Below are 22598 nucleotides of genomic sequence, written 5' to 3'. Positions count from 1 at the left end.
GGGGGAGTGATAAAACCTGTTGCAGTCTCAAAATGCAATCTGCTCAAGTATGAAAGAGTGGCATTTACAGCAAGAAAAATAACAAAAGTAAAACCCATATTTTTTTCTGCTTCTCTGCACCTCACAAAAAGTATTATTACACCAATAACTACAAACTCTATTTTTTAAAGAAGAAATTGAACCTTGATCACCTGAAATCATATTGTCCACTCATGGATAAAATTTCTATGGATAAAACTTCCCACAACTGAAAGTTAGAAAGGTGAAACGAATTAGTTTTAATAGCAAACAAAGCTACTACAAAAAAACAACTAGTTTTGTAGTTTAACCATACCACAGATGAGCCAAAAATAATCTCTACGCTCTTTTAAGGAATGTTGACATTGTGTGAACAGAGGTCTGGATTGGCAGGATCTCAAGCGGAAATACTGTTCTCTTGTTTTCAGGAACTTGTAGGTAACTAATTCAAGTGATTTGCTTGTTCTTTTGCTCTAATGAATGGCTGCTGGGAAGAGTGAATCTGATGGTTGCTAAAAATATGAAATGATACATTTAAAAATACTCAGTCTGTTAGGCCACTTGACATCTGAAGATGCTTTATTCCTCTTTAAAATCAGAACAAATTATATCCTGAATACAGATAGCACAAACAAGTTTGGGGGAAGACTATTAGGGATTAATGGCTTTTTTCCAGCTTTAAATACATACACATCTACCATTTATTTTCTGAATTCTCAACAAATTTACTTGTTGGTCTTGTCGTGGCTTCCATTAACTATAATATTGCACAGAGATCTCATAGAGGGCATCTCATTAGATCGCTGATTCCACTGTCATGAAGGCTTTGGGGGTTTATTGTGGGATTTTTATGGAAGTGGTGAGAGACGGCAAAAATTTAATAAATATAAACAAACAATACCGGTAATTCTCGACTTACATCCACAATTGAGCCCAAATTTTCTGTTGCTAAGTGAGACAGTTATTAAGCAAGTTTAGCTCCGTTTCACAACCTTTCTTGCCAGAGTGAAGTGAATCACTGTAGCTGTCAAGTTAGTAATATGGTTAAGGGAATCTGATCCCACTTATTTTGCTTGTCAGAAGGGAGCAAAAAAGGATCACATGATCTCAGGACAGTGCAACCTTCATAAATACATGCCTGTTGCCAAGACTCTGAATGTTGATTATGTGAGCATGGGGATGCTGCAATGGTCCTAAGTGTGAAAAACCATGATAAGTCACTTTTTTCAGTGCCATTGTAACTTCAAACAGTCAGTAAATGAACTGTTTTAAGTCTAGGATTACCTGTAAAACTGGGGTCTCCATATTTGGCAACCTTAAGACTTGTGGACTTCAACTCCCAGAATTCCTGAGCCAACCAAGCTGGATGGAGAATTCTGGGAGTTGAAGTCCACAAGTCTTAAAGTTGCCAAGTTTAGAGAACTCCTGATGAAGAACATTGCTGCTTGGTTCCGTCATAAAGGGTAGAGTACAGATGTGATAGGCAGGTCCTCATCTTCATTCCGGGGGTCTTCTTCCGTGTTCCTTTTCAAATGCATATATGAGCTCAGTAAGAAAGACCCAGCTCTAAATTATGTAATTTCATCTCTTGCAATCTAACTCATTTATCACATGGCTGACAACGATCATATGAGATCAAAAGCAACAGATATTGAAACCCAGACAAGGAAAATGAGGAATATTTGTGAAAGATATTTAGGCCTTTCTCAGAATGCTATAGGTAGAATTTTTTCCTTAAGATTTAAGTACTCTTATGTACACCTTGAGTTGAAACAGCTGGAATGTGAGACATATCTCTGGTTTCAAATCAGGAACTTCAGCATTCTGCAGAAGGTGGCTGCTTACATAATTTTAAAAACGGATTCCACTTTGATGCTTTCCTTGTCACTTCTTGTTCCTCTCAATTTTCTAGTCATTTGAACTCAAACACTTTAACACCAAGGATCACAGAATGCAAGAGCAATATGATGAACAGACAGGTCATTCGCATTTAGCATGTCACCCACGTAACAAGCTTACACAGGAAATGTATACAGATGTTTGCAAGCTGGCCCAAAACATGAACAAAACATCTATTTTATTTATCTTATTTTATTATTTTATTTTATTTTTCATACTTAACTGCCTCCCTCCCTCAGAGAGTAGGCCTATTTTGCGGCTGGTTTTTGAGCTATTTTCAGGCCATTTGGGGGCTGTTTTCAGGCCATTTTCCAGGCCAAAACTTTTCTTTCTTTGAAAGAAAAAGAAAAACCAGAAAGTCCAGTTGCCTCTTGAAAAAAAAAAAACACTTTTGGGACTTTGAGCAACTTGAAAATGTATGCTAGTGAATGTAGAAAGACAAATCTCACTGTTTCTATCTGAATCACTCTTCTAAAATGTGCTTTTATTAGAAGAGTCCCATTCATGATTTTGTGCCATTATAATTGATGAAACCAAGCCCCCTCCCTCTAATATGCTTGTTTCCTGTTATTCATCATTTATACTCAATAGGGCATTGGTTTTTCTTTTCCTGCACAAGGTAGTAGCTATGAGAGCTAGTAATAATCCAACAGTTATTTATTTTGATTCTCTTCCAATGTTTTTAAGGAAATCAGAGTTGTTTTTGTACTGACGCTTGCTTCTTAATATTAAGGATGCTTGATAGAAGCATACTATAGTTATACATTTATAAGTAGTCTTTATGCAAGAGGCATACCATGTTTAGTTGCTCTGTTGTAGCCTAATGCTAATTTTATATTTCCTTACTCCAGATAGCAGGCTTTGCTTATGAGGACAAAGTAGTTCAAAAAGTCACTTTACACATAAAATTTTCAAAACACCCAGGCTATTCCTTGTGACATTTTTACTGAGCATGCAAATATTACCAAGAAAGCATTGCATATTATGTCAGCATGTTACTCTTAGGAGCTAAGCAAGTTTTTCAGGCTGTTTGTTCCTGTCAGGAGAGGTTCTGGCTGTCACATCTGCCCAGAAGTTGTTAAAAATGGCAAGATGAATACAGTATGTGTGTGTTTGTGTGTGTGTGTGCATGTGCATGTGTGTGCACTTCCAGTCAGTAAGGACTCTTGGCAGTTCTCTGGATTAATTCCTGCAGTTTTCTTGGCAAGATTTCTGAATTCTTGCTGAACTCTTGATTTCTTGCCATTGCATTCTTTGTAGGGCTGAAAGAGGGTGATTGGCCCAAAGTCACCCAGCTGGCTTTGCACCTAGGGCAGGACTAGAACCTATGTGCAAGAGAATGTTTTTAGCCTGTTTTAAATTCAGAGCCTGAAAATAAAATTGAATTAATTCTTGATCTAGCTGGATTTCAGAACTGGAGCTGAATGGCTTTGATGGCCATAAAATGCTTAGCAGTTTGAGGAACCTTAGGTGTTTCATTCTAAACATCTAAATGATCTTAAATCTCTACATGGGATTTAAATTAAGATTCTTTAAGTGCATTGAGTAAATTCCAGGGGGCAATTGCAGAGACAGAGTTCTGAACTTTCTGTCTTACATGGAATTGAACCAGTTTTAGATAAATGCTATTAGTCATGCATCAACTGTTTCCTTGACTTTAAGGTCATGAAACAGAAGGGGTTTTTTTGGCTTAGTTTTTTGCTGAATCTGTTTCAGTACCTGGACGGAACAGTCTCTGGACCTGGACAGCTATTTTATATTGTGCTCCTTTTTAAAGGGAGGTTGCCTGAAAAGGCAAATTAAGAATATATAAGACCAATAAACGTAAAGTAGTACGCAAGAGTATTCACGGACTATCCTGCTCCATGCACTGAAGTTGTCAATGTGAGCTGAGATTCTAAGTTTTAATAAAGATAAGGGTTTCTCCTGTCCGGTTGTGTCCAACTGGGAGCAGTGCTCATTTCTGTTTCTTGGCCGAGAAAGACAGTGTTGTCCAAAGACATTTCTGTGGTCATTTGGTCAAATGACTATAACCCAAGGCTTATGGAATGCTGTTACTTCCCAGCAAAGAGGTACCGGGCTTATTTATTCACATCTGTATGCTTTCAAACTGCTTGGTGGACAAGAGCTGGGGAAGAAACAAGAGCTCACCCCTTTGCACAGCACCTGGGTCTCAAATATGGGCTGTCAGCTTTACAGCTGACAACATCCTTAACCACTGAGCTTGTCAGATGGAAATGCAAAGGCTATTACTAGCATTATGCCGATAGTCTGAGCTGTTCTGCTGAGCTTTGGGGGGGGGGGGTGTTTGTACACTGTGCATGTTGAAGGGCATTACATCACAGGTTATGTGAAGTCAAGACATTATTTTGTCCTTCTTGCTATTCCCAAGTTACAATGATCCAATGAAAAGTTTTGAAGGGGGCTCTTACCTTCTGAAGTTGGGAACAAAAAACAATGTTTGGGAGTACCCCTGGGGAGGGGGACTCCTTAAGAAAGAAATCATAATGAAGTACAAGGATTCTCTTTTCTTCCCCCTGCCTTTTCCAGTAAGCATGTTAAACTAAGCCTTTTTTGTCTCTCCTTTGACCACATCATTTCTCTCATGATTTCTGGTATGGGAAACCCTGCAAGAAAAGCTAGCTTAAGCATCAAAAAATAATAGTAAAACTAAAATATTATTCCATATTATATTTTGAGGGAGCAAATATATGAAATTGCTGCAGTCTGAAAAACACAGAAAACACACTCAAAGCTTGTTTTCTTTATATGTAATTATTTAGGCATGATAAATCTAAGAACAGTAAAGACTAAAATTAAATAATAGACTTTGAGTTACAAGAATACTTCAGAATAGTATGTATTTAGGATCCTGATTTTTATTTTACAAAATAAGAAACAAAATAGCATTATTTTAAAGCATTTGTGCCTGTCATCAATTATAATTAAGCAAAGTTATACTGAATAGTTGTTTCAGTGTTTAAAACATGGTTCAGCATATTTGTACTATTATGCCAAGACAGTAAATAGCAAACTGTAACCAAGCAAGGTGATTAATATTTAATGTTTTTTTTTTAAATGTACATACTGGGTTTAATTTAAACCAGGAAGAAATTAAAGCTCACAAATTGTATGAAAAATGGAAAAAGTGTCTTTCTTTACATTGTTATTTTGAATTAGAAAGCTCAGAACATATTCTATATTGTTGATCTGCCCAGATCTATTGCTCTCTATCCAACTGGGTTGAGAATAGTATATGTGGGCAGATACTAAACTGGGTAAACAATACTTGAGAATGGAATACACATTTCTTCCACTATTTTACTGAATATAATAGCTGTAACCCATCTGCAACTATTGAATGTCATACTAAATTCATATTTGATATGGGAAGGATTTGCTCAAATGATCAGAGTTGTACCTAGTTCTATTTTCTTTAAGTATCACTTCATATGCCAACAGGTGTGTTTCAGGTATTAGTTTCATATTAACAAACACTGGTAACTTTAGATTTCTATGAGATGTATGACACATTTGTCAGTTTGGTCAATAGTCTAAAGAAACAAAAATCATTAATAAATTTAAAATTCAAGACTAACAAACTTAAATGGCATTTAAATGACATCACAGCTTCGTAGCTATATACTCAAAAAATAGTTCTCTTTAATTTTACCTTCATAAAATTAGCTCTTGTGCCGATATACAAATGAATTTAACTATAAGCCAGTCAGATTTGCAGAAATTCCAAATCCTGGTTTATATTACTTCTCCCTTCAATATTGGCAAAAGTGAACTTTTCCAAGAATAAAGTCACAACCAAAAGTGGCATTTTCACAGTTTTACATTGCAAGCGTTAACCTTCAGGACTGTAGGCTGTCAGCCATAATAGAGCGATGGCTCATCATCACTTATATCTGAATCATCTTCGTCCACTTCACCTTCAATGACTGATTTTTTTCCTTTGCAGCATGACACAATTAATCCAATCAAGAAAACCTGTGAATTTACATCAACACACTGGAGGTTAGATGAAGGATGCAACAGATTTATGCAAGGCAATATTGCCATGATGTGCACATATTATTAAGTATAGTTATCCTAGAACATAATCATCTACAAATGAGATTACTTACTCCAATAAAAGCCCAATTGCCAAAATAATATACAGCACTGAAGAACCAAAATTGGTGTAGAAACAGATATGTCCGAGTAACAGTGCATTGATCTGGAGGGAAAAAAAGAGAGAAGCAGCTAAGAATTGCTCTTAAATGTTAGGAAATGAGTTTAAAAGTGTCATGATTCTTCTAAGAATATATGGATTCTCTTTATAATTGAAATTACTGCCAAATATACACTTACAAAATACCATTCATTTTTCAATCTGAACAGATGAGAAAGGATTCATAAACACAAGTATATACAATTTGTCAATTTCAGAAATCTAATTTATTATTCAATCTCTGAAATCTAATAAGGCACATGGAGAAGATTTTTTTTGTTGCCTGATCTCTTCAAGACATACATTGTTTGGTGGGTCCCATTATTAGAGCTGTTGAATATAGAATACAGGTTACATCCCAGTCAGATAAGAAATCGCCATTATAACCCTCATTTATAAAAAGGGAGGCAAGGGTGACAAAAAAAATTATAGACTGAGAAATCTTAACTGAAATTCTGGCAAAAATGCATATAAAACATCTTTTAAGAAAATACACTGCTCAAAAAAATAAAGGGAACACTTAAACAACACAATGTAACTTCAAGTCAATCATACTTCTGTGAAAGCAAACTGTCCACTTAGGTAGCAACACTGATTGACAATCAATTTCACATGCTGTTGTGCAAATGGAAGAGCAACAGGTGGAAAGCATAGGCAGTTAGCAAGACATCCCCAATAAAGGAGTGGTTCTGCAGATGGTGACCACAGACCATTTCTCAGTTCCTATGCTTTCTGGCTGATGGTTTGGTCACTTTTGAATGCTGGCGGTAATTTCACTCTAGTGGTAGTATAAGATGGAGTCTACAACTCACAAGTGGCTCAGGTAGTGCAGCTCATCCAGGATGGCACATCAATGCGAGCTGTGGCAAGAAGGTTTGCTGTGTCTGTCACTGTAGTGTCCAGAGCATGGAGGCACTACCAGGAGACAGGCCAGTACATCAGGAGACGTGGAGGAGGCCGTAGGAGGGCAACAACCCACCATCAGGACCACTACCTCCACCTTTGTGCAAGGAGGGGTCAGAAGGAGCACTGCCAGAGCCCTGCAAAATGACCTCCAGCAGGCCACAAATGTGCCTGTGGCTGCTCAAACGGTCAGAAACAGACTCCGTGAGGGTGGTATGAGGGCCCGACGTCCACAGGTGGGGACAGCCAATACCGTGCAGGACGTTTGGCATTTGCCAGAGTACACCAAGATTGGCAAATTTGCCACTGGCGCCCTGTGCTCTTCACAGATGAAAGCAGGTTCACACTGAGCACATGTGACAGGGTCTGGAGACGCCGTGGAGAACGTTCTGCTGCCTGCAACATCCTCCAGCATGACCGGTTTAGCAGTGGGTCAGTAATGGTGTGGGGTGGCATTTCTTTAGGGGGCCACACAGCCCTCCATGTGCTCGCCAGAGGTAGCCTCACTGCCATTAGGTACCAAGATGAGATCCTCAGACCCCTTGTGAGACCATATGCTGGTGTGGTTGGCCCTGGGTTCCTCCTAATGCAAGACCATGCTAGACCTCATGTGGCTGGAATGTGTCAGCAGTTCCTGCAAGATGAAGGCATTGATGCTATGGACTGGCCTGCCCGTTCCCCAGACCTGAATCCAATTGAGCACATCTGGAACATCATGTCTCGCTCCATCCACCAACGCCATGTTGCACCACAGACTGTCCAGGAGTTGGGGGATGCTTTAGTCCAGGTATGGGAGGAGATCCCTCAGGAGACCATCTGCCACCTCATCAAGAGCATGCCCAGGCGTTGTAGGGAGGTCATATAGGCATGTGGAGGCCACACACACTACTGAGCCTCATTTTGACTTGTTTTAAGGACATTACATCAAAGTTAGATCAGCCTGTAGTGTTTTTTTCCACTTTAATTTTGAGTGTAACTCCAAATTGACCTCCATGGGTTGCTAAATTTGATTTCCATTGATAATTTTTGTGTGATTTTGTTGTCAGCACATTCAATAATGTAATGAAAGAAGTATTTAATAAGAATATTTCATTCATTCAGATCTAGGATGTCTTATTTTTGTGTTCCCTTTATTTTTTTGAGCAGTGTAGAAGACAGAGAAATAGAGGGGAGGGGACTTTTAGTGGAGGAACAAGCTGGATTCACACTAAAGCACATCACAATAGACAACTGTTTTATTTAACACCATCTCATAACAAAACAACTAACTAATGGCAAGAAAATGTTTAACAACATTATAGATCTCAGTGTGGCTTTTGATTCTATAAACAAAAATATTCTGGGGAAGAAACTACCCAACTTAAATATGGGAACCCAGACTCTAACTCTTGGTTAAGGCCCTTACTCAAACACCCATTTGAAAGTCTGCGTGGGTGTAAATGGTCCTCTAAGAATATACTTACCCATAAAGATGTCAGGCAGGGATTGTATTTTAGCCTCAATGTTTTTTTAACATCTATGTTAATGATGTTCCAGGATTCTGTATGCTTCACACACACACTCATATGCCAAAGATCCATGACAAATTTATTAATATCATTTTATATCCTGATGATATGGCACTCTAAAATAGGGTTAATTAGTATACTGCTACTGTGCAAGACAGTTTGTCAAAATCTACATTAAACTTTTTTTTTTTTTTTCAAAATGGCACGTCTTGCAATTTTACATCTGGAATCTGTATATTCTAAATAAGTCTACTCTTTATTCTCAGAAGAATGTGTATGTATGTGTGTACTAAAGAAAAGAAATAGACATTGTTGGCAAATTGCAGTAAGGCTTAGCCACATCTTACAAGCAAGGCCTTGTTCTTCTGCCATTTCATTTAGGAGGATAGTATCAGTAGAATCAACTGACTTCACTGACCCTACTTTCTTAGTCCTCCAGAAGAATCTAGAATGTAGTTTATACATGCTAAGTAAGAGATAAGTACAGAAATACACATTTGTTCTCAAACATACAGATTTACAGTACAAGTTTAACAGTTAAGATGCAATTTTATAATTTAAATATCAGAACTTGTTTATACTTACATATGGCATGACTGCTAATATTGAAACTGGTTGAAATCACATAGCCAGTTCTTTTCTGCTACGTTCAAACCCTCTATTGGGAACTGAACTTACAGACTACTGAACTTTAGATTACCAATGCAGCGCATTAGCTTTAGGAGCTATCCAGGGCTTGGTGCTTAACACTGTGGTAGGAAGTGATATGCAGAATTTATCAGAATGGTATGCGTGTGTGTATACACAGTTTGGATGTGTGTGTATGTGTATATATGTGTGAATAACTGTATGTGTATGTATATACACACATACATACATACACAATCCAAATTTCCTTAAAATCTCAGAGAAGTACAGGTGTTGCATTATATTATGCCCCTGCATTTAAGTTTTTACATGATTTCCATCACCACTGGAGTAAGGTTTGGGGTCTGTGAGTTCAATTCTTGTCAGAGGGTTTGATATAGACCATCCAGAATATAGATCTCCAGAATTAACACTAGATTATGCCAATCTCCAATCTATTTTCATAAAATCACAGAGTTGGCACTTATCTTAGAAATCAACTGGTCTAATCTCCTGATTATGTTAACAATCTTTTCATCTTATTCCTTAATATCTTCACTGAATTAATTTCCACTCAAAACAAATGAGTTGCTGCAGCCTCAGCTTTTTCCACAGCACCTTGCTGGTCAGTCCAGATACAGCCAGTCCTCATTTAGCAACTGCCTTGTTTAGCAAGTGTTTGCCGTTATGACAGGAATGAAAAAAATAACTTTACAACAAATCCTTACAGTAACAAACTTCAAAGGTCTACACAGGTAGTTCTCAGTTACAGCCACAACAGAGACCAGAATTAAGTAAATCCAACTTCCCCCCTTCACTTTGCTTATCAGAAACTGGCTGGGAAGGTTGGTAAATGGTGGTCACATCACCCCAGGACACTGCAAATGTTGTAAAGACAGGCCAGTTGTCAAGTGCCTCAGTTTTGATTATGTGATGGTGGAGATGCTGTGATTGTTATCAGTTCGAGAACCAGTTGTAGGTCACTTTTTTCAGTGCTGTTGTTAACTTCGATTGGTCACTTAGAATGGTTGTAATATCATAGTTTCACTTAGCAATTGCTTCACTTAGCAACCAAGTTTCTGGTTATAACTGTGGTCACTAAATGAGGATTATTTTATTCAGTACCCTTTTGTTTGAAGTAAACCCTGACTGACTTTTTAAATGCTTTAAAATATATCATCTAACTTGGAAAAGAAAAAAAAAAGTTTGCCTTAGTATGAACAAGGCAAATCAAGAGCAAGTTGCTTTGGAGATGATTGGTGTTGTTATAAGTGCACACAACAAAAGCAAGAAAGCATGACCCTACTGAACCTTCGTTATGCTCTGTTAAATGAGAAACATAACCCAGACTTTCAAATTAGCTCTAAGGGTGAAAGAAAATGACTGTGCTAAGATCACTAACAGAGTTTTGCATTTGAGAATTGGAATGTACGTCTCTATGATTTCTACGGATCACACATAAATTTTCAACTATGTTTTCAAGTATCATCCAGGAAAGAAAAATAAACTACTTAAAAAAACCTAATAGAAATCAGTAGACCAGATGATAGAGAAACTTCCTTTAATTTAGGCTGTGACCATTCCCTCTTGTGCATCTTGCTGTGATTCACAGAATCAAAGAAAGCAAGAGTGGGGAAGTCCTCTGGAGGTCATCAAGTCCAACACCTTGTCCGGTGCAAGAATCTCCACCATGGCATCTCCACCAGATGGTTTTCAAATTCTGTTTAAGCACTTCCAGTGAAGGACAGACCGCCACTCCTAAAGCAACTTGCTCCTTTGTTGAACAGTTCTTACTTTTAGGAATATTTCCTGATTTTCAACAATATCTGCTACCTTGTAATTTAAAGCCATTATTTCTTACCCTGTCTTCTGCAACAACTCTGAACACTTCTGCACATGACAGCACTTCAGATACTTGAAGACAAGCTATTACGTGCCCCCACAGGCTAAACCGACTCAACAACACTTCACAAATGTTTACCCTCAGGTCCTTAATCTTTGCTGCTCTCTTCTGGACCCATTCTTCTATGGCTCCAGTTTGATAACTGCTTCTCTCTGGCCTGTTTTACTTTCCTGTGTCTGTCTGCCAGACACTGCAATCCTCTTCCATAAAGCAAACTTCTACAGCATCCACTCCCATGACCATGTATGGGACCATGTAAAGCTTATGCATTAAGTTGCTGACAACATTAAACACTTATGTTGATCAGGACCTTACATGTTTCAGAAAGAAATCTATTATAGTACAATGCCATTTCATTTTTTTTCTTTTCTTTTCTACCAATTAGCCAAGAAGAAATTCAGCTTGATTATCTTTAACCTTCACTTAAACAATGAAGAGTCAAAAGAGAAGCAAGAAACTGTTGCCATGAGAATATAGCGCGCCCACACTACTGATGCAATGGGAGTGTCCTGTAAAAGCTTGACAAAAATAATCTAAGGTCTTCTGTTCCTTATTCACACCAGATGCATTTTAAAGAAACGTGTAATTGGCTTTAACACATGCTAGAGATTATATACAACATAGACAGGGCAAAAAAGTATTAAAAGATTCTATGACAGATTTCTCAAGAGAATATCTCAAACGAGTAAGTAAAGTGCAGATGTTTCCCAGACAAGGTGGACTTGGGGAAAGCGAAAACCTATCATGGATTTAACTAGCAATCTCAGCAAGATCCAAAGGAAAAACTGGAGAGCCATTAATAATTTATCAAATAAGGTTTGTCTAAAAATAATATCAATGAATCTAAAGTTAAGGAACAAATTCAAGAGGCTAATTATTTATGTGCTATTTTCTTTTAAATTGAGGGATGAAACTACAAAGAATCACAAATGTTGTTGTTTTTGGAAACCTTTTAAAATCAAGAGTTTTAAGTAGTAAAGGTGCCATACCAAACATCTTTCAGGAATCACTTGTGAAAAATATTGAATCCTCGTGAGTTAACCTCTAGGTAATTTGGATCCTGTTTAAGCCCAACAAGGATGGCTAACTGCTGATATTTGTAAGACTATTCTTAAAGACAGGAAGTTCTTACATTGATCCAAAGTCATGAAAATATTGTATCAAATATGTTTTTGGTTCCCTTACTTCAGTGATAAGGCATGCTGGAAATGTACTGCAGAAAGGCCATTTACTTGTTAATCTAGAGACACACAAATAATAGCTAAAGATGATTTTATTTTTTCTTTAACAATAACCTCAGACCAACTAATATGGAATATAGGAAAGTGGTATCAATGTTTTTTTTATATTTCACAATGTGTCATCTGAATTTTTATGTACCAAATAACTTAAAGTAATTAATACGATATAGGTAGTCCTCACTTACCAATGGTAATTTAAATGGGGAACTCCATTATTAAGCAGCCAGATTGTAAGGTGCAACAACATGTGATTGCCTTGAATTATAACAGCCATTCTGGCAACCGAAATAGCTGTTATTAGATGACCTCTTAAAAAATTTCTATTTCAAAAACCCTTTAGTTTGCTTTATTTTTTTTCTTATAAATGGAGTTGTTTTTGCTGTTCTTATTTATTATTAAACACAGCACTTGCCTTTTTGCTTATACCAGCATTCAAAATATATTATATACAACAGATAATACAAATTTTTAAATTTGACTGTAAAGTCAACACATTAGGTTAACTATTAAAATACTTAACAATTTAGAGTTTGACAAAAGAGATGTAAAAACACATTTCTTAATATCTGGAAAGTGGGACTCATACACCTCTCCTTAGGCAATGCACTGTGGGAACAGCAGTGGAGGCACCATTAAGGGGGTTGTGCTGTTAGTTGAAGTAACTGGGCATATTTATACAGACTATCCCTCTACAAGAAAAAGAGTAAGAACCCATTTAAGCTTGTAAACTACCTGGGAGGCCACTTTCAAAGCTGAAAAGGGTGGCACATAAATAAATAAACTATGTGTAGGAAAAAGCCCAAAATGTAAACTGAGATCTAATTCAGCAGCGTAGGACCTTTATGAGCCAACTTCTATGCTCTATGTGACAAGAAATAACACACAAGAAAATCAAAGCAGCATATACCATGCCATACGCAACCCCCTCCAGCTGCTTATCTGAATTAAAGAAAATGAACAGACTTACAGATGGCTCTCTACAGTAATCTGACAAAACGAATTATAGCCAATTTTTTGGACCCATTTAGTCTTCACAAGACAGGAAAGCAAAGAACAAATTTGGATAGAGCTGAGAGAAGAGGAAAAGTACTTGGGGATGGAAGGAAGGAGAATAAAGAAGTACTCTTTAAGGTTAAAATACTAAATACGAATAACCTGCTTGCCCAAGCAACATTAATATTTAAAGGAATCCACATTTTGCACCAGGTCTTGTCTTTTCCTTTGTCTTCAATAGCTTTGATTCTTACTGACAAAAATAAAACTACCACCTGAAATCCCAGATAATTATTTGAGGAAATAAATGCTACCTTCTATTGGATAAAAAGGGTGCATGCATGTTCAGAAATGAGACCAGGTTATGGTCCATTTAAAATGTCTACTCTTAAAGCTGCCTGCCTGTTAAAACTATTGAGAGAAAGTGGCTTGGTAAAACTTTGGGTTGATACTGGTAGATGAGATAAGATTTTTTCCTCCGTTGGCTCCAATGACAGTTCTTTTCACAACTATCCATTTCTTCTTGATCTGTCCTTTATTATGAAGATTACAATGAATCAAAAAATTGTCTCGGCTCACATACACTTTCTAACAATTCTCTTCTGCTTGAAACTCTAAGACAACATATAATTAAAGAAATATAATGTGCCCTTAAAGGACACAATTGAAGTTAAGCCATGCTGAAAATAGAAGAACTACGTGGGATTGACCTAAATTTAAAGATTATGTTTGCAGATATTTTCAAAATTTAACAGGTAAATGAAGCCAAGACGTTACTGCATTTTTTTTCAACCGAAGATAGATAACTGTATGCTAAATGGGTATAACTATCTAAAGGAGAACTTGCTTTAGATATAGAGGGGAAATATTAATTTCACTCATTATTATCCTACAATTCTTTTTTGTGGCAATCACCCAAAATTAGAGGTGTGCTTTTTATATCGCAGGAAAATTGAAGTTAGTCTAAAATTATACTAGGGCAAAATTGTTTCCATCTATAAATTCCACTAGAAATCTTGTGTTCTATGAACATAGTGATATTTTTTTCTGAATTATTAGCAGTTTTTTTCTGAATTGAAAATGACTATTTCTGTGAAATTCAAAATTATTGTTATAAATGTGCAAATAATGCCACTTTCTAATTTTAGAAAATAACTGTATAATGTGGCAACTAAGGATAGTCTTATACTAATATTTAAATATGGCCTTCTACATCTGAATAAGTTATTATGGAATTGACAATTTTATTTTTAAATTTGTTCCTTACTATTTTTATAATAGAATTCCCTTTTTTACATTTGCAGCAGATGTTTACTTTATTGATTTATAAAACTACCACACCCTTGAGGCCCCTATCATTTTCATTATATACTCATAAACTCAAGATTCCTTTTCTTGCCAATTCTTGATAGTTATAACATTTTAGATACATTTTATTACCCCATTTAACATATTTTTTTTATCTGAACTGATTCCCCCCCCCCCGCCTTTTCTATTTACTAACAATTCCTCTGGAGGATAGAAAAGACCCAGACTAACGTCTGAAGATAAATGTAGGCTAGAGTTTTACTTTACAATTTGCTAACTTTCCAGTTTAAAATCATGTCATTCCATGATGGAATGGAATTCAGAACAAGCATTTTTCTCCTACATAATGAATTACATAGTTTTAATTACCACAAGATATGGTGATGATTCTCAACCAAAGTTGCTTTTAAATTCTTATAAAGAACATTATACAAATAAAGAGTAGCTGTAATCACTGAACACCTCCAAGTATCAGTGGCATGATGCTCAAAAGTACCATTTGATGAAGAATAGAGAAAGACAGTTATTTCTGTAAGATCAAGCTAAGCACTGTGGGAAACAGGATGCTGGGATAGAAACATTTAGGTCTAATTCAGTTAGGTTACTCTTCTATTCGAAGCAATATTCTGAGAAATGTAGTTGCCATAACAACCTCTTTTTAATATTACCAATGAAACTGGAATTCATGTACAATCACCTCAGCAACAGTTTATTTCGAATACTCTTCTGTCAATATAATCTCATAATCAATATATACTGGTGTATAAACCATAAGAACTGGAAGCAGGATGTAAATTAGAAAGTAAATTGGTCTGCTAAAATATATTGCACCACAGAACAATGAACATATTTAAGAGAACATTCTCGCTGAACAAGGAGTTACAGCCACAACAATTTATTACAAATGAATTAGTGTGTCAGTTTCTTTATTAAGGAGTCCTTCATGTCAGCACTTTTTTAATTCCCAAAAGCTGGTGGGGAAAGTAATAAATTATCTAGTTAGTGGCCAAATGCTCATCTTTACTCCAAAATACAAGTTAGTCTAGTCATTAACATATTACTTAGAAGTAGTTCTACTGACAGAAAATAAGCATCCTTAAGACTATAGTCACACACAAAAAAGGCCAAAAAAAAGAGTGACACATTTTTCCCAACAGTTTTCTGGAAGGAATTAGCAGCCATTCTCTGCAGAAACAAACAAGCAAACAAGCAAACATAAACCTCCAGAGAGGAAGTGGTAAATACCTTCTCATTCACTCATGATCTTCCTTTAAATAGCCTACCTCCCTAATGAATGCAGTGGAGAATACTTGAGCATCTGGGCTACTTGAGAGGAAGATAATACAAAAACAGTTGTTTGTGAAGGAACATCCTTCTGAATGTTAAAAACTTGTTTAAAAACTGCCCAAGAGTGGAGAAAAAAACCTGTTACTGCAAAATGGGCAACAGAAATACAGAGATAATTTTAAGCCTATTACTCATTTGAAAATAACAGCAAAATCAATATGGATATGGAATTTTGTTGAGGGAACTCTATTTAGAATGGCTATTTTCTTAGAAAAGACATTATGTCCAAACATTACCAAGTTTCCAATTTCTTACATTTGATAAGCAATATTTAAAGAAATTTGATGGCTCAGGACTAAAGCCTTCATTTAACATCAGAATAGACTGTAGAAATAGAAACAGAGTTCACCAACATATTTGACAATATTTTTATTTCTTAGAAATTCATGAGATAGGAGGTGAATCATCAAGATTGCAACCATAGTTGGGGACAAAGAATCAAATTAATGACAGTTGCAAGGCAAGTTCTGATAGTGATTGGTGAGTAGCTTTTGTGTCTTCCATGAAAAATCAATACATTCAAACATGTTAATTACAAACTCAGTTATCTTTCATTGTATATTATAACTGGGCTCAGTTATCTTACCTTCAGGTGCATCTGCATCACAATCTTTGGATATGTATGTTGTTTCATTGTTCAAATGTCCTTGAAATGTCTTATTATTCTGCACAAAGAGGACATTAATTGAGGGTTATTTCACAGTACATGTAAGATACTACACATCATGCATTTTACTTGGTGCAACAAGTATCATGAGCTTTTTTCTTTAAAAAGAGATATATAGTCCTCAACTTACAACAGTTGATTTAATGACCATTCAACGTTACAAAGCACTGAAAAAAGTGACTTATGACCGTTTCCCACACTTACGACCATTGCAGCATCCTCATGGTCATGTGATCAAAATTCAGGTTCTTGGCAACTGACTCATATTTATGACAGTTGCAATGACGGTTGCACATGTTTTTGTGACCTTTTTGCGACCTTCTGACAAAGTCAATGGAGAAACCAGTTTCAGTTAACAACTGTTACTAACTTACCAACTGCTGTGATTCACTTAACAACTGTGGCAAGAAAAATTGTAAAATGGGGGCAAAACTTACTTAACAAATGCTTCTCTTAGCAACAGAATTTTTGGTCGTAAGTCAAGGACTACTCTATTTGTATAACATGCAGTATTAGAAAAATCACATTTCAAATTACTATTTGAAATGCAAGCAGTTTTATTAACAATATCTAAACTGTTTTGATAACTTTCCATCAGCTGCAAAACCAACAACTGCAATCTGTTATCAAGGTCAAACCCCTACCAAGGAACTGAAGGAATCAGATCTGGGGGAAAAATGATATTACTAGATAACATGAAAAGATAAAAGGGAATGAGATAAGAGAATATGGAAAAAAAATGACCGGGTCATCAAGGAATGATTGAAAATGCTTAAGAAAGAAAGTCTATTTTGAATAACATAATATATGTAACAGATTTACAAGCTTTGCAATACTGTGACCCTCCGAAAAAATAAGAGTATAAAATAAAATACATATCTAAAGACCCTCCCTCAAGAATAAAAGTAAATAATTCATTAAAACTAGGCCGGGGCAAAAAATAAATACATCACTTATACACTGTAGGAAGAAGTACAAGTCCTGTATGAAACCTATTTGGAACACATTAAAACACACGCAATTGGACCCAAGGTCCAATGAAATAAAACTGTTTTGGGGCCCTTCCTGTACACCAAAAGAATGGAAACACTTATAGGGCAACTATGATCCCAAAAAGTGGGTCACTATCCCTTAGCCCAACCCCTCCTGATATCCTATGGAGTGGGGTGAAATATGGACCAACCCCACCCTTAGTATTAGGAAAATTTTAGGCACTGTTATGATATTGAAGGATGGAATTGGAAAAAAGCAATGAAAAGGAAAAGAAAATAATTATATTCTGTCCTTCATATTACGAAATTACCACTATAATACTTAAAGTATTACATAATTGAACACTAGATTTATTACTTGAACTTAAATTCAACGTAACACAAAAAAGTGCTTATTTCAAAATGCATAATGGCTGACCGCAAAGTTCCAAAATCTTACCGTAATTAGATACTTTTGACTCCCATACATAACATATTGAGGGGCTAAACTGTAGATCATATAGCTGGTGTGAAGAACAATCAACAGAAGTATCATACAAAGAAAGAGAAGGGCTTGAGGTCTTGTCCTCCCCCGTCTGATCTTGTACAGCTAAAATGTAAAAATATGTTCTTATATTAACACATTATGAGTTAGTTTTTGACATTAAAATAAGAAGGCCTTTCATTTGCAATTTCTGTTCGCAATTTTCAAGAAACAGGAGTTTACAATTCTATACAAACAAAATATTGCTGATGAATGGATGCTTTAACTCAGGGGTCTCCAACGTGGCAAACTTAGCAGGGGAATTCTGGGAGCTGAAGTCCACAAGTTTTAAAGATACCAAGTTTGGAGACCCCTTCTTTAATTTATTTAAATATTCAAACATGTTAAAACATACCAATCTATAGGAAACTGGATTATGCCAAGCCAAATTATGAGCACAACTACCCTGGTGTTATATATTCCAATTCTTTTCTACATAGCACATTATCCCATGTATTAACAGCAAAAGACCAAACCAGGACAGGAAACAGAAGCAGTGAAGAAAGAGAAAAGAAGAGAGAGAACTACAGCAAAGCATGAATGAAATATCTGGCATGTGGCTTGAGATCTTATGCTTGGGTAATAGGAGCTCCACCGGGGGATTAAACTAAATGCTACTCATCCTTTCTGTGGAGCTTATAGTTTGAAAGGCACTTAAAATCATCTAGTCTTTTCTTCTGTTTTTTTTTTTTAATCTGTGTAAGCTGCTCAGAATCACTTGTTTGAGATAGGTGGCTTTATAAATCGTATAAATAAATGAAGAACAGTCCAATTTCTGCAAAACGCTGTTGCTGCAGCATTCAGTGTTTAACTAACTACTTCTAGAAAATAAGTGTCTATCTTTTTAAAGCATTTGTTCCAATGGGAATCAGCCCACCAGATAGTTTTACTTATAATTAATCCAATTTCCTGCAATAATGCATTTCTTGTTACTGGTTTTAGAGCAGAGGTCCTTAACTTTTCATGCCATTGAGAATCTGGTGAAATCTATGGATCCTTTCCTAGAAAAATGTATTTAAATGCACAAATAAAATACATATTGTATTAGAAAGAAAGCAAAGCGTATTTGTGCTCCAAAAGTATTATCATTTATTAAAACATAGCAAATGTATAATATAGGTAATACAGGTAGTCCTCGTCTTACAAACATTCATTTAATGACAATTCAAACTTACAACAGCACTGAAAAAGTGACTTCTGACCATTTTTCACACTTACAACCACTGCAACATCCCTATGGTCATGTGATCAAAATTTAGATGCTTGGTTCGTATTTATGATGGTTGCAGTGTCCTGGGGTCATGTGATCAGCTTCTGTGACCTTCTGACAAAGTCAATGGGAAAGCTAGATTCACTTAATAACTGTGGCGAGAAAGGTGATAAAATGGAGCAAAACTCACTTAACAACTGTCTTACTTAGCAACCGAAATTTTGTGCTCACTTGTGATCATAAGTTGTGGACTATCTGTTTATATGAAAATACATTTATGTTTTCCCCATCAAAATTCATGGATTTCCTGAAATCTATCCATAGACTCCTGTACCCCATAGGGGATATTAACTACAGACTAAGAGTGGCTCTAAGACTAAAGAAAAAATGATGTCCTATCTTATCTTATGTTTTAGCATTTCAAATATTTGAAAACAGAACTGATGACAATAGCTAAGAAGTATTTCTTTTAGATCAGAGACAGAAAAAACTGCTTAGAGAGGGCTGTATAGCACTATGAAGCAGTAAATAAGTCTAAGTGCTATTGCTAAAAAATGTTTCTTTTAAAGAAAATCAGCATCTAAGCATTCAATTTCTACCAAGCGTCCATTTTCAAAGCAACCCTGCTTAAGTAAAAACATATATTTAATAAAATTAAAAATGTTTAAAATACTGTTTACAATACTTTAAAACTGAATTCATACTGATAGCATATTATGAAATACAGTACGCTAGAACACTTTTTAAAATATTACTACTACTAATACATGTTTTAAAATTGTATTTAAATATAATAAAATTGCCACCTAGTTATTTTGGACGCATTCCAAGGCATTAAGTTTCAGAATGATTCCTGCATGTGTTGTCTGGATGTGAAGTGAAATGATTTATATGAGCTGATATAAAAGCTGATAAAACAGGTATCTGGTTTAATATTATATGTAAAACAAAGCTTTCTGCATGTTTTCTAATATAAATTTGCAATGTTTTATTCATTTGTCTAGCATACTAAATTACTTGGAAAATGAGTGAAAGATACAATAAAATTTACCCTTATCCAGAAGAACCATATACCCATATTGCGAATTCCAGCCATTGAAGTAAATATGAAGTACATGATGATGGTGGTAATAAGAATATAATCTAAGGGAAACACCTAGAAGATAAATGCACTATATTTATACATCAGACAAACTTTTCACTCTTCAGCTATCAAATTTTGAGGAAAACCCAAACAATAAAAGTATAAATAAAAGTGTTACTAAATCCAATATATTCAATAATGGTAAGAAAATAACAGAAAGTAGTATTTTATCCAAATGTTGATTATATTAATATCAATTAATAGACTTAAATGGGTTCTTAAGCAGTCAAAGTTAATGTGTCTTCCCAAAAACTCTTCTGCACTCAACACTCAGTTATGGAAAATGGGATAGCATTAACAGGGTCCCTTGGTGAATGCTATGGGATCAAAAGATTCCTTGCTCCAAAATATGGATAAATAGCAACCTAATTTCAGGTTACAAATAGATTGAAAACTATTTTCATGCTTTAAAAAACCCTGTACTGGCAAGATACAATCAAGCTAGAACAATTTAGTTTATTATATTTCATTTATGATATTCTCAACCAATAATAGTTTGGGTAGTTTTCAAAAGATAACTGTTATTTATTGGAATCAGAGTTTTCATTTTCTATCAATCATTGTCAAAGATGTACTTACTATATCATTAACTCATTGTTTAATATTTCATTTGCTTATTTTTAAAACTTTTTTATTTATTAGCATTCAAGTCCTTAACATTTAGTAGAAGTGAAGTTTTACTTACTGTTTGTAGAACAGGTAACAGCATATTCAATGGATTAGTCAAATTAGTTCCCAGGATTATAAATCCAGAATTTATACCAGTAGAATGAAGTGCTTTATCCAAACTGTAAGAATTTAAGATATAAATTGTTATTGCTTGATTTTTTTTAAAAAAATTACATTTTGAGTATATTTTCTATATGAAGTACTTAAAAATAAAGATATACATTGACATCAACATTTTAGAAATTATCTTATAACATTTGATAGTGATAATGATTAGGAGTATAGCATTTTCTATTTTAAATTGTGCGCAGATCAGGATTGATCCTTGAATATATCTTCTAAGCAACTTATAGATTCAGAAAACATACCATTTTATGATAGAAAATTCAGAAGACTCATGAAGTAGACATTAATCTGATAATTATCACTCATGTTTACATTAATATGAACTGTTGTATTGCTGAAGCTCCAAGCTTGATTTTTGGATTGCTGATAACATTTCATAAACCCTCTCTCCAAAACTCCTGAATTGATGATGTTACCAAGTAGGGTAATGAAACATCAACACTTACTACACATATCTGCTGTAAGGGCAATAAAATGAATTCCCTGTGAGTGCAGACTTTTATGGAAACCTTTTGCAAAACCAGAAATATATTTGAGGTTTTATTTTTAAATTCTATGTATTCGATTCTATGTATTCTATGTCTTTTTTAATAGCCTCTGTTCTGTTCTCAAAATATTATGCATTACAATTCACACTCCTCCACTAACATCCTATATATTTTAGCACATTTTGTCGCAGGCATATTTTTTAAAATCCATGTATTTATGCATGTTCACAGTGCCAATAATTCAGGAATAGTCCTGTAAAAACACTAGAAAGACATATACAGACTTGGTTTGTTAGTTCTTTATTTTAGGTTGCTCAAGTTTCATCCCATTTTTTCATCTTAATATATATGAAATAGGGATGTACAAACTTATTTGTAAGTATGCTTTCAAGTCAATGTTGACTCCTGACAACTGTCTGGAGAAGTCCAGGCAGTTTTTCTGGCAATATTATTTTGCCCTTGCCTTCTCCCTAAGGATAAGAGTGAGTGACTGGCCCCAACGTCACCCACCTTGTTTTGTACTGAAATGGCTCTTATGCAAAGCATACAGATTTGAACATGGAATGTTCCAGAGAATTTCACAGTATTCCAAACTCTCTCCAGTCGATTCATAATCTCTTTTAGGCTACAGCTTTTCAGGGTTGTTCAGCTATATCCAGAATAAATCTTCAAGTAGTTTGAAATGTCTCTAAGTGAAGTAGGAGGTGGGTCAACCCAGAGTTCTTTAAGCCATTTATGGTCTGCAGCATTTAGTTTCAGAAACTGGCAAAACCCCACCAACATAGACTAATCCAGAATGAGAATGTGTCATTC

At 35.4% G+C, this 22598-nt stretch overlaps 1 protein-coding gene and 1 non-coding gene across 2 annotated transcripts in view; both read right to left on the bottom strand.

Annotated features, from left to right (window-relative positions):
* Positions 1-4776: 4776 nt before the first annotated feature.
* The window catches only part of LMBRD1 (LMBR1 domain containing 1), a 60535-nt gene continuing 42713 nt past the window's right edge, over positions 4777-22598 (bottom strand). Inside the window, exons 11-16 of the mRNA XM_026695168.2 lie at positions 21188-21290; positions 20410-20514; positions 18065-18214; positions 16553-16631; positions 6051-6142; positions 4777-5913 (exon numbers count right to left, since the gene is read on the bottom strand). Coding sequence (XP_026550953.1) covers positions 5794-5913; positions 6051-6142; positions 16553-16631; positions 18065-18214; positions 20410-20514; positions 21188-21290 — 649 coding nt within the window. The 3' untranslated portion in view covers positions 4777-5793. The remainder of the gene's footprint in view (positions 5914-6050; positions 6143-16552; positions 16632-18064; positions 18215-20409; positions 20515-21187; positions 21291-22598) is intronic.
* LOC113433014 (small Cajal body-specific RNA 15) lies at positions 8855-8986 on the bottom strand. Its single transcript, XR_003373598.1, has one exon.

Source organism: Pseudonaja textilis, chromosome 1, assembly GCF_049901715.1.
Source record: "Pseudonaja textilis isolate UNSWEBS1 chromosome 1, rPseTex1.2, whole genome shotgun sequence".
Lineage (NCBI taxonomy): Eukaryota > Metazoa > Chordata > Lepidosauria > Squamata > Elapidae > Pseudonaja > Pseudonaja textilis.
The sequence above is the reverse complement of the archived record's forward strand: the minus strand, read 5'-3'. Positions and strand labels throughout refer to the sequence as shown.